This window comes from Pteropus vampyrus, unplaced genomic scaffold (genome assembly GCF_000151845.1).
Source record: "Pteropus vampyrus isolate Shadow unplaced genomic scaffold, Pvam_2.0 Scaffold19, whole genome shotgun sequence".
Lineage (NCBI taxonomy): Eukaryota > Metazoa > Chordata > Mammalia > Chiroptera > Pteropodidae > Pteropus > Pteropus vampyrus.
Window position 1 is genome coordinate 9,747,436 of NW_011888800.1, and position 12,312 is coordinate 9,759,747.

The 12,312-nt window shown below is 52.0% G+C and overlaps 1 protein-coding gene across 1 annotated transcript in view; it reads right to left on the minus strand.

The window, feature by feature from the left end:
* Positions 1-12,312, minus strand: part of DUOX2 (dual oxidase 2) — an 18,322-nt gene that overhangs the window by 3,484 nt on the left and 2,526 nt on the right. The window contains exons 5-25 of the mRNA XM_011355171.1: positions 11,939-11,999; positions 11,720-11,816; positions 11,204-11,294; positions 10,831-10,933; positions 10,088-10,251; positions 9,313-9,488; positions 8,980-9,098; positions 8,477-8,614; positions 8,139-8,252; positions 7,758-7,960; positions 7,290-7,475; positions 5,971-6,196; positions 5,798-5,891; positions 3,993-4,184; positions 3,317-3,406; positions 2,795-2,878; positions 2,090-2,268; positions 1,767-1,997; positions 1,477-1,576; positions 775-824; positions 354-481 (exon numbers count right to left, since the gene is read on the minus strand). Of these exons, the coding sequence (XP_011353473.1) occupies positions 354-481; positions 775-824; positions 1,477-1,576; positions 1,767-1,997; positions 2,090-2,268; positions 2,795-2,878; positions 3,317-3,406; positions 3,993-4,184; positions 5,798-5,891; positions 5,971-6,196; positions 7,290-7,475; positions 7,758-7,960; positions 8,139-8,252; positions 8,477-8,614; positions 8,980-9,098; positions 9,313-9,488; positions 10,088-10,251; positions 10,831-10,933; positions 11,204-11,294; positions 11,720-11,816; positions 11,939-11,999 (2,826 nt within the window). The remainder of the gene's footprint in view (positions 1-353; positions 482-774; positions 825-1,476; positions 1,577-1,766; positions 1,998-2,089; positions 2,269-2,794; positions 2,879-3,316; positions 3,407-3,992; positions 4,185-5,797; positions 5,892-5,970; positions 6,197-7,289; positions 7,476-7,757; positions 7,961-8,138; positions 8,253-8,476; positions 8,615-8,979; positions 9,099-9,312; positions 9,489-10,087; positions 10,252-10,830; positions 10,934-11,203; positions 11,295-11,719; positions 11,817-11,938; positions 12,000-12,312) is intronic.

Below are 12,312 nucleotides of genomic sequence, written 5' to 3' on the forward strand. Positions count from 1 at the left end.
ACCTTCTTCCGGCTCAGGCTCACCAGCTTGTCTCCACCATAGATTAGTGCAGGGACCAGGAAGAAGATGTGGAAACGGGGCAGCTGGATCAGGGCAAAGCTGCCATGGATGATGAGCTAGAGACATACATGGCCAGTTAGTACGGCTTAGGTCCAGCCAGGTCCCCTTCCTGCATGCCCCTTACCCAGAAGCTTCCTGCCTGGGCCCTGGGCTGGCATCGGCTTCAGGGACTGAGGTGTCAGATCTCAGGGTCTCAGTCTGAGATCTTGGGTTCAATTCAGTGTGTTCCTTCCACCCATCATGAGTGCTTATCCATGCCCCATAGCTTTGCCCTGCCTGGAGGAGTCCCTCACCAGGATGTAAAGCAGGATGTAGAGGTGGTGGGTCAGCCAGAAGCCCCGGAAGCTGCGGCGGCGGAAGTGGTGGGAGGCGAAGACGTACATGATGGCCAGGACCAAGAGCAGAAGCACCCCTGTCATACCTGGGGTTATGGGAGACAGGGTCAGAGTCTCAGGACCTCAGCCTGGGCTGAGAATACAACAGAGCACTGCCCCCCTACCCCACTCTGCCCTCCTTCCCTGACTTCCCTCATCCCTCCCTGCTCCCCAGGACAGGTTGCTACTAGACAGCCTGCAGCTGGGGCTTGCCCTGGAGGGTAGAAAGGAAACCTATAACCACTATGACTAGACAAGTGCCTGTTCATGGGAAGATGAAGACAAAAGCATAAGTCCTCAGACAGAATCCCCAAACCCCACACACAGCCCTACTCCCTACCTGGGACTGTCTGGAAGAACCACCAGTAGAACTTCTGGGGAAGCTGGGACCTGTGGGGCAAAGGCACCTGGAGCCTCTGGCTGGGGCAGGAGGGGCTCCACCACTGTCACAATGTGATTCTGATCCTGCCAGCCCTGATGGCTGAATTGGAACTCCACCCAGAAAGTCAAGGATCCTTCCAAGAAACATGACACCCAGCCTCCCACAGTTACACCCTCTGCTCTCAGCTCTTCTGAAATCTCCTTCTTGGTTGACCTTTGCTTGCTTGGTTCATGTTCTGTATGCTCTATGAGGGCAGGAGTGTGTGTTTTACTCACTGGCCTGTCCCTAAGCTCAGACAATACCAGGCACATAGTAAATGCCCAGTAAATATCTGCTGAGTGATTGCGTGTATCTTGGCAGCCCTACTCTTTGGCTTCTGGATGGACACATAAAACGTGTTCCATAAATGTTTGTGCAGTGAATGGCTCAGATGGCAAGCTGTGAGTAAGGCACACGTGGGAAAAAGTCTCCAACTTCATCTCCTAAACTCCTTTTCTGGCCAGTCATGGCCAGTTTCCTTACTGAGGGCATGAAAGTCACCTCTCAGCTTCCTTGAGCAAGCCTTCTTACCATCACTCAGTGTCTAGGGCCATCTATTTGTTTTCTATTATACTCTTAGGACTGCCTAGGTATCCCTAGGGGACCCTCCCCAGAACTTACCCATCATTCACAAAGACGTTGGGGAAGATGCAGGCCAGCAGGCTGAGGGGGCTGATTGAGAAGATGTAGACATTGACCACATGGCCAGCACTGTGCAGAACTGAAGGAGACAGGCTGTTAGAGATGGCACCCATGGCCAACTCTTCATCCAACCCCAAGGGATAGAGGAGTCATGGTGGGAAGAGATGGAAGTATAAGTAGCTCCAGTCGCCTCACTGTTTCCCCCACAGCTAGACCCAGGTGGACCCAGGCGGCTGCAGCAATGGGGAGGATGCCCAGTAGCCACGTACTGGCCAGGACAACAGCAGCCATGGCGATCCAGCGATGGAAGTCCACTGCGGCATCGAAGGGCACGTAGCGGTTGAGGAAGGTCTCTCGCAGGAAGGTGATGAGGTTGCGGCACATAGTGAGCAGGATGTAGGAGAACATGAAGGAGATGCTGGCGGCCGTGCCTCGCGACAGGATGATGCCCACAAAGGTGGTCTCTGCAATCCCCGAGGATGGTGAGGCAAAGGCGTAGTCTGGAGACAGAGTGGGACACTGAAGAACAGGAACAGCAACCAGAGGGCTCTCCACATGTCCCTCCCCACTGCCCCAAACCTGGAACTCATACAGTAGGCACGCTCTGCAAACAGGCCAGCACAGATGGCCGAGAAGACTGCGACACACACGATGTGCCGCAGGTAGTTCTCCACGAAGCGCTTGTACTGCTGCAGCTTCTGGGCCAGGAGGCTCCTCTGCATCTTCTCTTGCAGTGCCTCCGTGTACAACCTGGGAGCGAGCACCACTGCCCTGCAGTGGGAGGCAGGGGGGCCACAAGGTCAAGGTACTCTGGCCTCCCCTAAATGCCACCCCATGAAGGAGACCTGGTGACCTGGTGGGGGTCAGGATGGGCCACGACAGAGGAAGGAAAAGGCATTTGGGGGGTGGACTCCCAATCCCCCAAACATTTACCTCTCATCTTTATTTTTCCCATTCACCCCTTCTTCTGTCTCCCCACTACTTCACCTCCTCTTTCTCCTATTTTTTCTGTCCTCCCCTCTTCCTGTCCCTTGCACAGGTTTCACTGCTGTGCCCAAAGCACGTAGGAGCCAGGGGCCCCTTTCCTGCCATCTTGGTGTTATATCTGAGTGCTGGGCCCCTTGCCTAAAGATTAGGGTGTTGATCATTCAACTCTACAGCCCGTCAATCAGGTCAGGAACAAATGGAATGAGACTTTAAATGGTCCCTTGTGTGTTAAGATGTTGTGGGCAGGGCCTAGAGAACCTGAGACCTCTCCCCATGACTCTTTGGACCCTGGGGTCTGGGAAACACTCACTTTTTGCCAAACCTCTTCTTCAGCCCAGGGCCTCCCAGCTCTGGGGTTTCTGAGGCAGGGAGCCCCATTCCCTGGGAGCAGGAGCTAAGAAAAGGGAAATGGGGCAAGTTCTCAACTTGTCTTTGTAGCCAGGAGAAGAACTACCAGGTCAGAGCTTGGAAGTGGCATAGAGTTGGGTAAGAGTGGATTCTGGGATCCCTCCCTGCCCATAGAACCTGCCCATAAAACTGGTCAGAGAGGAGCAGGCAGGAGGCAAATCAAAATGAATAAATATGATCTGGTCATCTGTTTTGTAGGGTGGTCCTGACCTGGAGTGGCAGGCTTCTGAGAGAGCCAGGCTTCTGAGCAGCACAGGGTGTGGGAGGCAGCTGGAATTTGGGCTATAGGACTGACCATACATTAAGAGCTACTTTCAGAGGGCAAATGTCTGACCCCAGGGGTGGATTCGGCCAGCCCTACTTCCTTTATTTCTCTGCAGAGGAGCTGGCCAAAGGGACCTCCCAATGCCCCATTCCTGCTCACCGTCCCCCAGGAGTCTGAGTGATAAATGAAACTCGACAGCTGACATTTGGTTTAAAGATGTCTCCAACACCTGGAGAGAAAAATGAGAGGCTGGACAGGCTTCCCCATAAGGGCGGTGGGGTAGGGTGGGGTAGGAGATTGTCCCTCCACCACCACCATGCCCCACCGTCCCTCCGGAAAGGCTGCCACAGCACTTGCCAGTGACTTGGTCATGTCCCCATCTCTTGCTCCAGCTTTGTTCCCCTCACTCCCCACACCGAGTACTCAGTGCACACAGGGCAGCCACTGCTAGACAATGTGGCAACTCTGCAATTAGAAAAAGGGACCCCCTCCAGGTAGATGCCTGGTCCTGCAAATCCTTTGTGTAAAAAAAAAAGAAAACCAAAAAACAAAAAATAGTGCCTTTTCCTCTGGCCAGACATACCCAAAACCAATGCACATGGCTTGATGAGCAGCATGTAGGCTGTATTTCAGCCTGCTCTTGATCCCTCAGGCGGCATTTTTGTGCAGTGCACAAATTGCACACAGCTTTATCTGATGCTCTTGATTACACATGCCTGGCTATGTGCTATGCACCAAAGGCTAAGAAAGAAATAAGACCTGGGTCCTATCCACCAGGAAATCTTATTTTAAGGACATGCCCTTCCTTGGCTCTGACTATTCCTTTCATACTTACATACCTCCACCTCCACCTCTGACACAGAGCTGCGTGGAGCGGAGCTCACTGTCATGGTCCCGTAGCATGAAGTGGAAGTCCTCCCATGTCAGCTCCTCCTTGTCCTGGAAGCCCGACTCCCGGAACATGGACTCCACCACCTCAGCCAGCTGGGCCTTGGACAGGCAGTTGTTGGAGATCTCGATGAAGGACCTGGGGGAGGACCAGAGACAGGGCAGCCTGTTGAGGTCAAGCCCAGGCAGGTGCAGGGTGGGGCAGGACCCAGATGATCTAATGTGGTTACCAGTGACCCGAGAAATAGCACTGAGGTGTTAATCTAGCTTGCACCTGACACTAAGCTGGGTGGGGTAGCCACAGTCTCAAAAGGAGAACAAAACTGAAAGTGACCTTGACCAATTAGAGATAGCAACCCTCAAACACAGGAGCATCGACAGCTGGGATGAATGTCCACTTAGTGTAGGGACCTGTCCAGGTGTGCCAAAGCCTTCTTGCATGACAGGCTCTCTGTGCACTGTCTTATGTTGATGCCTCCACACCATCACTGGGCTCCCCCTTTCACAGTCCAGCGGGGGCACAGATAGCTGGGAGAAGGGGTTGTAGCTGCAATGGCTACTGCTTCCTTGTGCCAACACCCCAGGGGATGGACAGCACTGTCTCCACACCCAATCTGACAGCATCCAAGGTGGCAGCTGTAGTGGCCATACTTTTTTCTTAGCCTGTGCTTGGGGACAAAACAAACAAGCCATGCAAGTTTGTGTGAGTCCAGAAGAAAAACACCTTCTTCCACATGGCACAGCAAGAACTGCCATCACAGTAAAAAAAATATGTCATCCCACTGAAACTGAGCAAGATCCACACTGAGTATAGGATGAGAAGGTGGGAGCTCAACCTTTGATGGCAGGGATCCTCTGCTAGATTCCCTAGGCCCTGCCCAGGCCCAGGCCTGCCATGGCACACCCAGCAAGGTACAGACTACAGTCAGTTTCACCCTAGCCCTTCTAGAAGCCCATGTCCTGTTGTGGCATCTGGACTGTAAGAGGGATGTGGCAGTTAAGGGGAATGCAGAAGTCAATGGAAAGGTTTAAAGGAATGAAAAAGTTAAAGGAATCTGGGCTGATATATGAATTCTAATCATTCATTTGCTCATTTATTTAATCTTATTCAGTTAACTATATATTGAATGCCTGCTATGTGCCAGTCAGAGCTCGGAGGAGGTAGATTCTGCAGGGAACAAAGAGAGATATGAACTGTATCCTTATGGAGCTGAAGGGGACTGTATTACTGGAGCATTGTCTTTAGGAATGAGAAGTCTATGAGCTCAAAAAAGACCTTTATCAGCATATCACAACCTGAAATGGCTTAAGAAGCAGGAAGAGAGAAGGGTTGGAAAATAGAAGAACTTTCTCTGTCATGATGATTAATACTGGAAGAGTGACCAAGGTCATCCATCCTCCATCCATCCATTATTTTACTGTGTAAAGCACAGAAGACTTTACAAAGAGCCTAAAGCATCCAAAAGGGGTTAGTGGTCATATTGGTGTTGATTGTTTCTGTTTTGTCTTCTTTTAAATAGAGAGGAAGAATTTCTGGCTAGTATTGACGGTACAGATATAGACCCTCCTGGAGGCAAGGGCCGGCCGGGCCAGGTAAACTTTCGTAGCTGGCTGCTCTGAGTCTAGGAGGCACTGAGGGCCTGCTCTCAGTGCGGATAGCCACATCGCTTTCTCTCCTGTCCTCCTCTGATCTGACTTGTTCTCCTGTTTAAAACACCAAGAAATCTCAGGACTAGAAGGCCCTGCCCATACCGCATCATGGTGAAGAACTCATCCTTGGAGAGGAAGCCATTCGCATCAAGATCATACATGGTGAACATCAGGCGGGACTTGTCCTCTGGGGAGCCTAGAAGAAGGAAGGGTGATGAAGGTCAGCTCTCTCCTGAAAGACCCCTGGCTCCTGGGATGACCCACCATCCCCCAACCTTTCATGAAGACCACCAGGATGTCCAGGAACTCCCGGAAGGACAGGTAGCCATTGCCATCTTTGTCGGCCAGAGAGAACATGGACTCCACAAACATGTCCTGGGGCTTGAGGCCCAGGGACTCGGCAAACTCATTCCTGCTGAGCTCGCACATCAGGGCCTCCTGCACCTTCTGCGATGAGTCCACGGGCAGGGTCCCTGCATCTGCCTGGTTGATGTCCAGCACCTGCACCCGGGCAGCAGCAGGGGAAGACAGAGAAGGAGGTGAGGCCTGGGAGTGGTTCAGTGACTGCTCATATCTCTCCAAAGTCCAGCTCAGAAAGGGTGAGTCCTGGTGGCTACTCCTGGTCCTCAGATATACTTCTGACTTGAGCCTCTACTCTGCTGTAGAAGGGGTGACCTGAATCTCTAGCATTCAGGCCATTTTCTCCCTGGACCCAAGATTCAGGAACTTTATATACTAGTAATGGTACTGGGTCTATAGGGGCAGGGGATAGGAGCAGGGAGGGGCACAGTTTGGAAAAGCAAAGTGAGAGAGCCTGTACTGGGGACAGCAGATGTAGTAGACATGGGCGAACAGGCAGGAAGAGGCTAAGGATATGTTCTCTAGCCAATTCAGACAAGGTTGCCATGTGCCTGACTTGGTCTCTGCTCATTGAGCAAAGATTTAAAAAGTCACATATATATGTAACTACCATTTGTTAAACATCTACAATATCCAGTTAAGTCCTTACTTAACATCGTTAATAAGTTCTGCGACTTTATGTGAATGAAACCAATTCTACTATAGGTTCATTGATATAAACAAGAATTAAGTTCCTAATGTATCTCATCAATATTGTAACAAAACAATTCAAGGACCCACTGTACCAAGCATGTAAGCTAAACACTGCACACGGAACAGTGCTTTTCAAACTTTAGAGTATATCAGAATCCCCTGGTGGGCTTGTGGGCCCCAACCCCAAAGTTCCTGATTCACTAGGTCAGGTGTTAGGGGGTGGGAAGCTACTGCTGCTGATCCATGGGCCACACTTTGAGAACCACTAATGTAGACTGTTACACTAAATCCTCACAAAAACCCAAAGGGATGGATCCTATTTTAATCACTGCTTCATAGATGAGGAAACCGAAATACAGAGCAGAGATGACATGACCTGCCTAAGGTCATGCAGCTAGTGGCAAAGCCATAATTCAGCAAAGGCTGTCTGTCTCCAGCCCACAGAGCAGAAACTTAGCACACCCCATGAACAGTGCTGTCGGGTCCGGGTTTCCTCCAACCCCTGGGCTGGTCCCATCTCCAAAATGCATAGCTGTGGCACCTGGGAAAAAAGGTGTCTGAAGAAGACCTCCAGGATGCGGCCCCGCTGCTGCTTGGTCACAGCCTTCCTGAACAGCACATTCTCAACCATCTCAGCCACACTGAGGCCCAGAGCCCAGTGCACACAGAAATCCTGCAGGTGCTGTACGAAGGTGTCTCGCTCCTCCTCAGAGTTAAACAGCAGCACCTGGGTGGGAGGAAGGCTGAGCCAATGCTCAGAGCTCGAGCTTCTAGTTCAGCCTCCCCTCAAAGGACCTTGGGTTGGGGGAAGGGGAGAGAAAAGTTGCCCCAGCTGTCTAGGCTGGGACCAGGTGTGTGGCCCAAGGGGGTCAGAGGGAGGGTCAGGTTGAGTCTGGGGACCTCTGAAAGGAGTGCCTCTCAGCATCAGCCTTCACAGGTGAGCTCTGTAGCTGAGAAGAGGGTGACCTGAGAAGACTCGCTGTGAGAGGGGAGGCAAAATGGGCTGTACCAGGTCATACTCCTTGGGGATCTTGAGCAGCAGGGTACGGCGTCCACGGTTGCTGGACAGAATGAGATTGACTTGCTGTGAGGGCCGCAGCTGGATGGTGCGCAGCACAGAGAGACGCCTGTCCAGAACCTGCAGATGTCTGTCTGGGAGCAGCTGGATGGTGATGGGGTAGCTCCTCTCCCTAGGGCCCGTCCACTCCATTGCTGGGGAGGGGACGATAGAGCAGAGCAGTTCAGCAGAGGTCCCGCAGCCCCTGCCTTCAGGCCGATTTTACTCTACCAGTCTGAGCAGGCACCCTAAAGCCTGGCTTTCTTTCTTCATCTGCAACCTGGTTCTTTCCTCCATCTGCCCCCTCCTCCCAACCTCTCTGTCCCATCTCACCTGGTACTCCATCTTTGGCTGCTTCCTTCTTCACACTCTCTTTGCCTTTCTTTTGTAACTTCTTGCGTTCTCGGCCCCGGAGATGGGCCACCACCCCAGAGATAAGCAGACTCACTGAAGGGGATCAGAGGAGTCAGTAGGGAGGGGAGCCCATCGCCTGTAGCTTCACTGAGGCTTTGGCTGCTGCCCCCTCTTTTAAGGCCCCCTGAGCCTGGCTTCAACTGTACCAAGGAGCTAGCCCTGCAGGCCAGCAGGTAATGGGAGTGCGGGGGCAGGGGCAGTCTACGGGGAGGGGGCAGCTCGGAGGAAAGAGATGGGTGAGGGGGTAAAGGTCTCACCTAGTGGAAGGCAGCAGAGAGCCACAATGGTGATACCAAAACCAGGACCACTGCCTTCAAAGTAGTCATACATGGTCACGGGAACACAGGGTGGCAAGCCTTCAGTTGTGAGCTGTCGGGGCTGAGGGCACGGTGAACCTGAGGAAAAGGGCACAGAAAACCTCGAAGCCTGAGGATCCCACTCCTTGGCCTTCTCTCTCTCCTTCTCTCTCTCCTGTAAAGAACCAGGTACCCTCCTCCCTCCCAAGCTCCCCTCCCTGGAATATGTTTCCCTCAAAAAGTCCCCATCCATATCCCATTTCTCAGGACCCACAATAGCTTGACCACAGGATGCAGCCCGCAAACCAGTCCAGTTCCTGCTGGAGGAGATGACCTAATGTAGATCTCCCAGCCAGACACAGAAGGGGTTCCCTGGTACCTAGCTCCCTGGGCAGCTCCAGGTGATCCCCCAATCTTGGTCTTTTCTCAGACTGCCATCGTTTGTGTTTTCCCAGGCCACCCACCTTCACTCCAGATAAAGACATTGGGCTGCAAGGCACTGGGGTCCACACTGGTGACAGCCACCAGCACATCCCGTAGAGTGGTGTTTCTGATTTCTGCAATTTCCTCCTTGGAGAACAGCCTAAGTTGGAGGAAGCCAGAAATTGTTGAGATGGGAAGGGAATGCAGGCCTCCCGCAATCTCAAACCCACAGACCTAGATGAGGAAAGACACCCAGAGGGGCTGGGAAGGGAGTGGACCAGCTGGAAATTAAGGGCGTATGGGGACTATTTATAAGCAGAGGGTCTGGGCCCTGGCAGAGATGGAATTTGAGGTGGGGCCCAGGCAGACTGTACCCATTCCTGGTGTTCTCAAACCAATAACGGTCACCATCCCGTAGCCGCACAAACTGGTCGAGAACAATGGCACTGAAGAGAAGTCCAGGGTCCCCGTGGCTCTCCAAGAGCCCCCCAGGGAGCAGCTCTAACCGGGATAGGTCCTGGTTGTACAGGGCAGCAACGGCCTCCAGCACCTGGGGCATGATAGGAGGTGAAGAGCGTGTGCACATGTGCGTGCGCGTGTGTGTTGGGAAGGGCAGCTACTGTGGCCCCGCCTCTCAAATGCAGGACCCCATCAGCTTCTTGGCTTGCTACTCAGGCCTGAGAAAGTCTCCTCTTCCTAGGCAGCCCCCTCAGCTGGTAGTAATCTGGTGGGAGGACCAGTGTATCCCTGACCATGGTGAGACCACTGTCAGAAGCCTAAGGGCCATATCATGTGACCATCTCTACCAGACTGCCTAGCTCCAATGGTTAACAGCTTCAGGGTCACCCAACTCATGGGGAGGAACCCTGGAGGAATAGGATAATGGTACCAAACCCAGGGGCCACCCAGCAGAAATAATAAAATGTAGTGGTGAGGAACATACTCTGGAATCATGTAGCTGAATTTAAATCCTGCCTCTATGACTGACTTACCAAAAAAGGTTATTGGTAAAATAGGGATAATGATAGTATCTACTCTATAACATTAACATTCTTAACAAAGATTAAATGAGTTACATATGTAAAAGACTTGGAACAGTATGGCCACAGGAAAGATTTAGCTACTACTATTATCATTACTATTCCTGACCTGGGGGTCCACGTTGGGGTTGAGATAACTCCAGTTCTTCGGGGTCTCTAACCCCAAGGCAAGCAGGGCTTGGCTATAACTGGGTAGCCCCATATCTCGGCCACGTTGGATGCTGCTGGCCACGTAGTCTGTGCGGGAGAACTTGCCAGGGCCAGGCCAGTAATCTAAAGAGGAACGAGGACCAGGCTATAGGCTTGGTTGCCCTACACATAGGTCGCCTCAACCCTTCTTTGCCCAACTGCCTTGAGGTGGGCTGTTGCCACTACACCCCCGTCCCCAACAAATACACACAGCATTCACTGCATGTGACCTGTGTTCACATCAGCCTTGCCTTGGTATGGGATCAGTGTCACCATGTGTGATGAGGGGCAATTTTTCTGGCAAGAATCTTTCCCTAAGACTCAAAACTGTTCTAATCACCAAGCAGAAAATTCCCTGGCCTTTACCTCCTTAACCTCAAGACAGGGCTGGATAAAAACCTTTAGAGACCTAAGTATCAAAGAGATTATGGTGCCACCCTTCCCCCACATACTCAGAATTAGGTGATTTAAAATAAAACTAACACTAAACTGTAAGTTGAGGGAAAACGAATTCAAAGCTTATTTTCTTCTAATGGCTATTTGCAGTGTGCATGTCTGTGTTTCTGCGTTGCAGGTACCCTAGTTCTGCCTGTTGATTAACTCAGAAGAATTCTGAGGCTGCCCAGCCTCCTGGCCCCCATCGCCTCTGGCTTCAGAGCTCACCCCTTAGATCTTCGACCACTATTCTGTCCTCCAGCTCTGAAATCTGGGAGGCCATTCCCAGCAGCAGCTGATTCACTGCCTGAATACTGTTCAGATTGGGGTTCTGGAAGTAAACAACACACTTCATCAGGTAGGCTTTCAGGTCCCTCCCCAAAAGCCCAGTCCTTCTCATCCTGGACCACTGCAGAACCTCAAGGAAAAGAGCCCTTAGCCAGTCCTAGACTCTCTTGAGCTGTTGTTCCCAAATAATTTTCTGATCATCTTACACCACCCTGGAGTAATCATACCCAAGAACTGGAATCATTGCTTTTCCCAGCCTGTGTGATGAGACTGACTTTGACCCATCTTCCTCTGACCCTGAACCCAGGCTGACCTCCCGAATCCAGTAGCTGTTGCAAACTCTGAGAGCTGGGGAGGTGCCAAAACCCTTGTTGAAGATTTTCTGGAAATGGCAGCTGGCATTTCTGAAATAGGGAATCAAGGATGTGGTAAGGGAATTCAGAAAAGAAGCTGAGATGGAGTTGAGGGACTCAGATGGGGTTGGCCAGGACCGAGGGATGGCCACTGAACTTCTTTGAACAGAATAAGGATCTAGCAATGAGTGTGGATTGAAAGTAGAGGTTGCTCTTGTCCACACAGTTGGGGGAAGGAGGGAAGAGAGCGACCCAGCTGCTGGACAAATCCTGCTCTCAGCAACTGAAGTTCAGCCATAAGGAGAAGCTGGAGAGATTTACCTGTTAGACTGAACCTCCTACTCTAGGGTCCTGTTTCAGGACTCCAAATTCTGCTTCCCTTGGCCCATGACACTGCGGAGGTATATAAAAGGCTCCAGGACCCCAGGGCCACTGATTGGGCAGTTCTGCCAGCGATGTGCCAGCACTTCTCTCACCTCATGTAGACGCCAGGGGGCACCATAGTGGAGAAAAACTGTTCAGAAGCCGCCAGGAACTCTGGAGAGATGCTGGGGTCCAAGAAAGGGCGGTACCCTGTTCCACCAGAGTATTAAGAGAAATAAGTTCCTTACCTCTACATCGTCCCATAACATGCACTCCTATGGATCCTGATCACACACACACCCTCAGCCAAGGTGTCCCCCTAAAGCTGTCACCTGTATATTCTGGAGGTGTTTTCTGCAGGAAGCTGGGCAGCCACTCATACAGAGCGATGTTCTGAGGGTGAAGAGACAGGGAAGAGGAGGCGAGTGCTGGAGCTGCCAGGCCAGAAGGGATCTGAGCCCAAGGAAGGCTTAGGTGGGAGATGAGAACCAGGCAGGGGCAGTCGTGGGAGAGGCAACTCAAACAAACAGGAGACGTGTGGAGGCCTGTCCCGGAAGGGCACGGGGGATTTCGCGGTGGGGGAGTTAAACCTCTCATGTAAGTAGCACTTTGTCTCCTTATCATTTCGGGGTCTATTCCTAGACGTTAGCTCTCTGGGGAGGGGTGTCCTCCCGGAAGAGGTCGTTTCTGGGTGGCGGATGGTCAA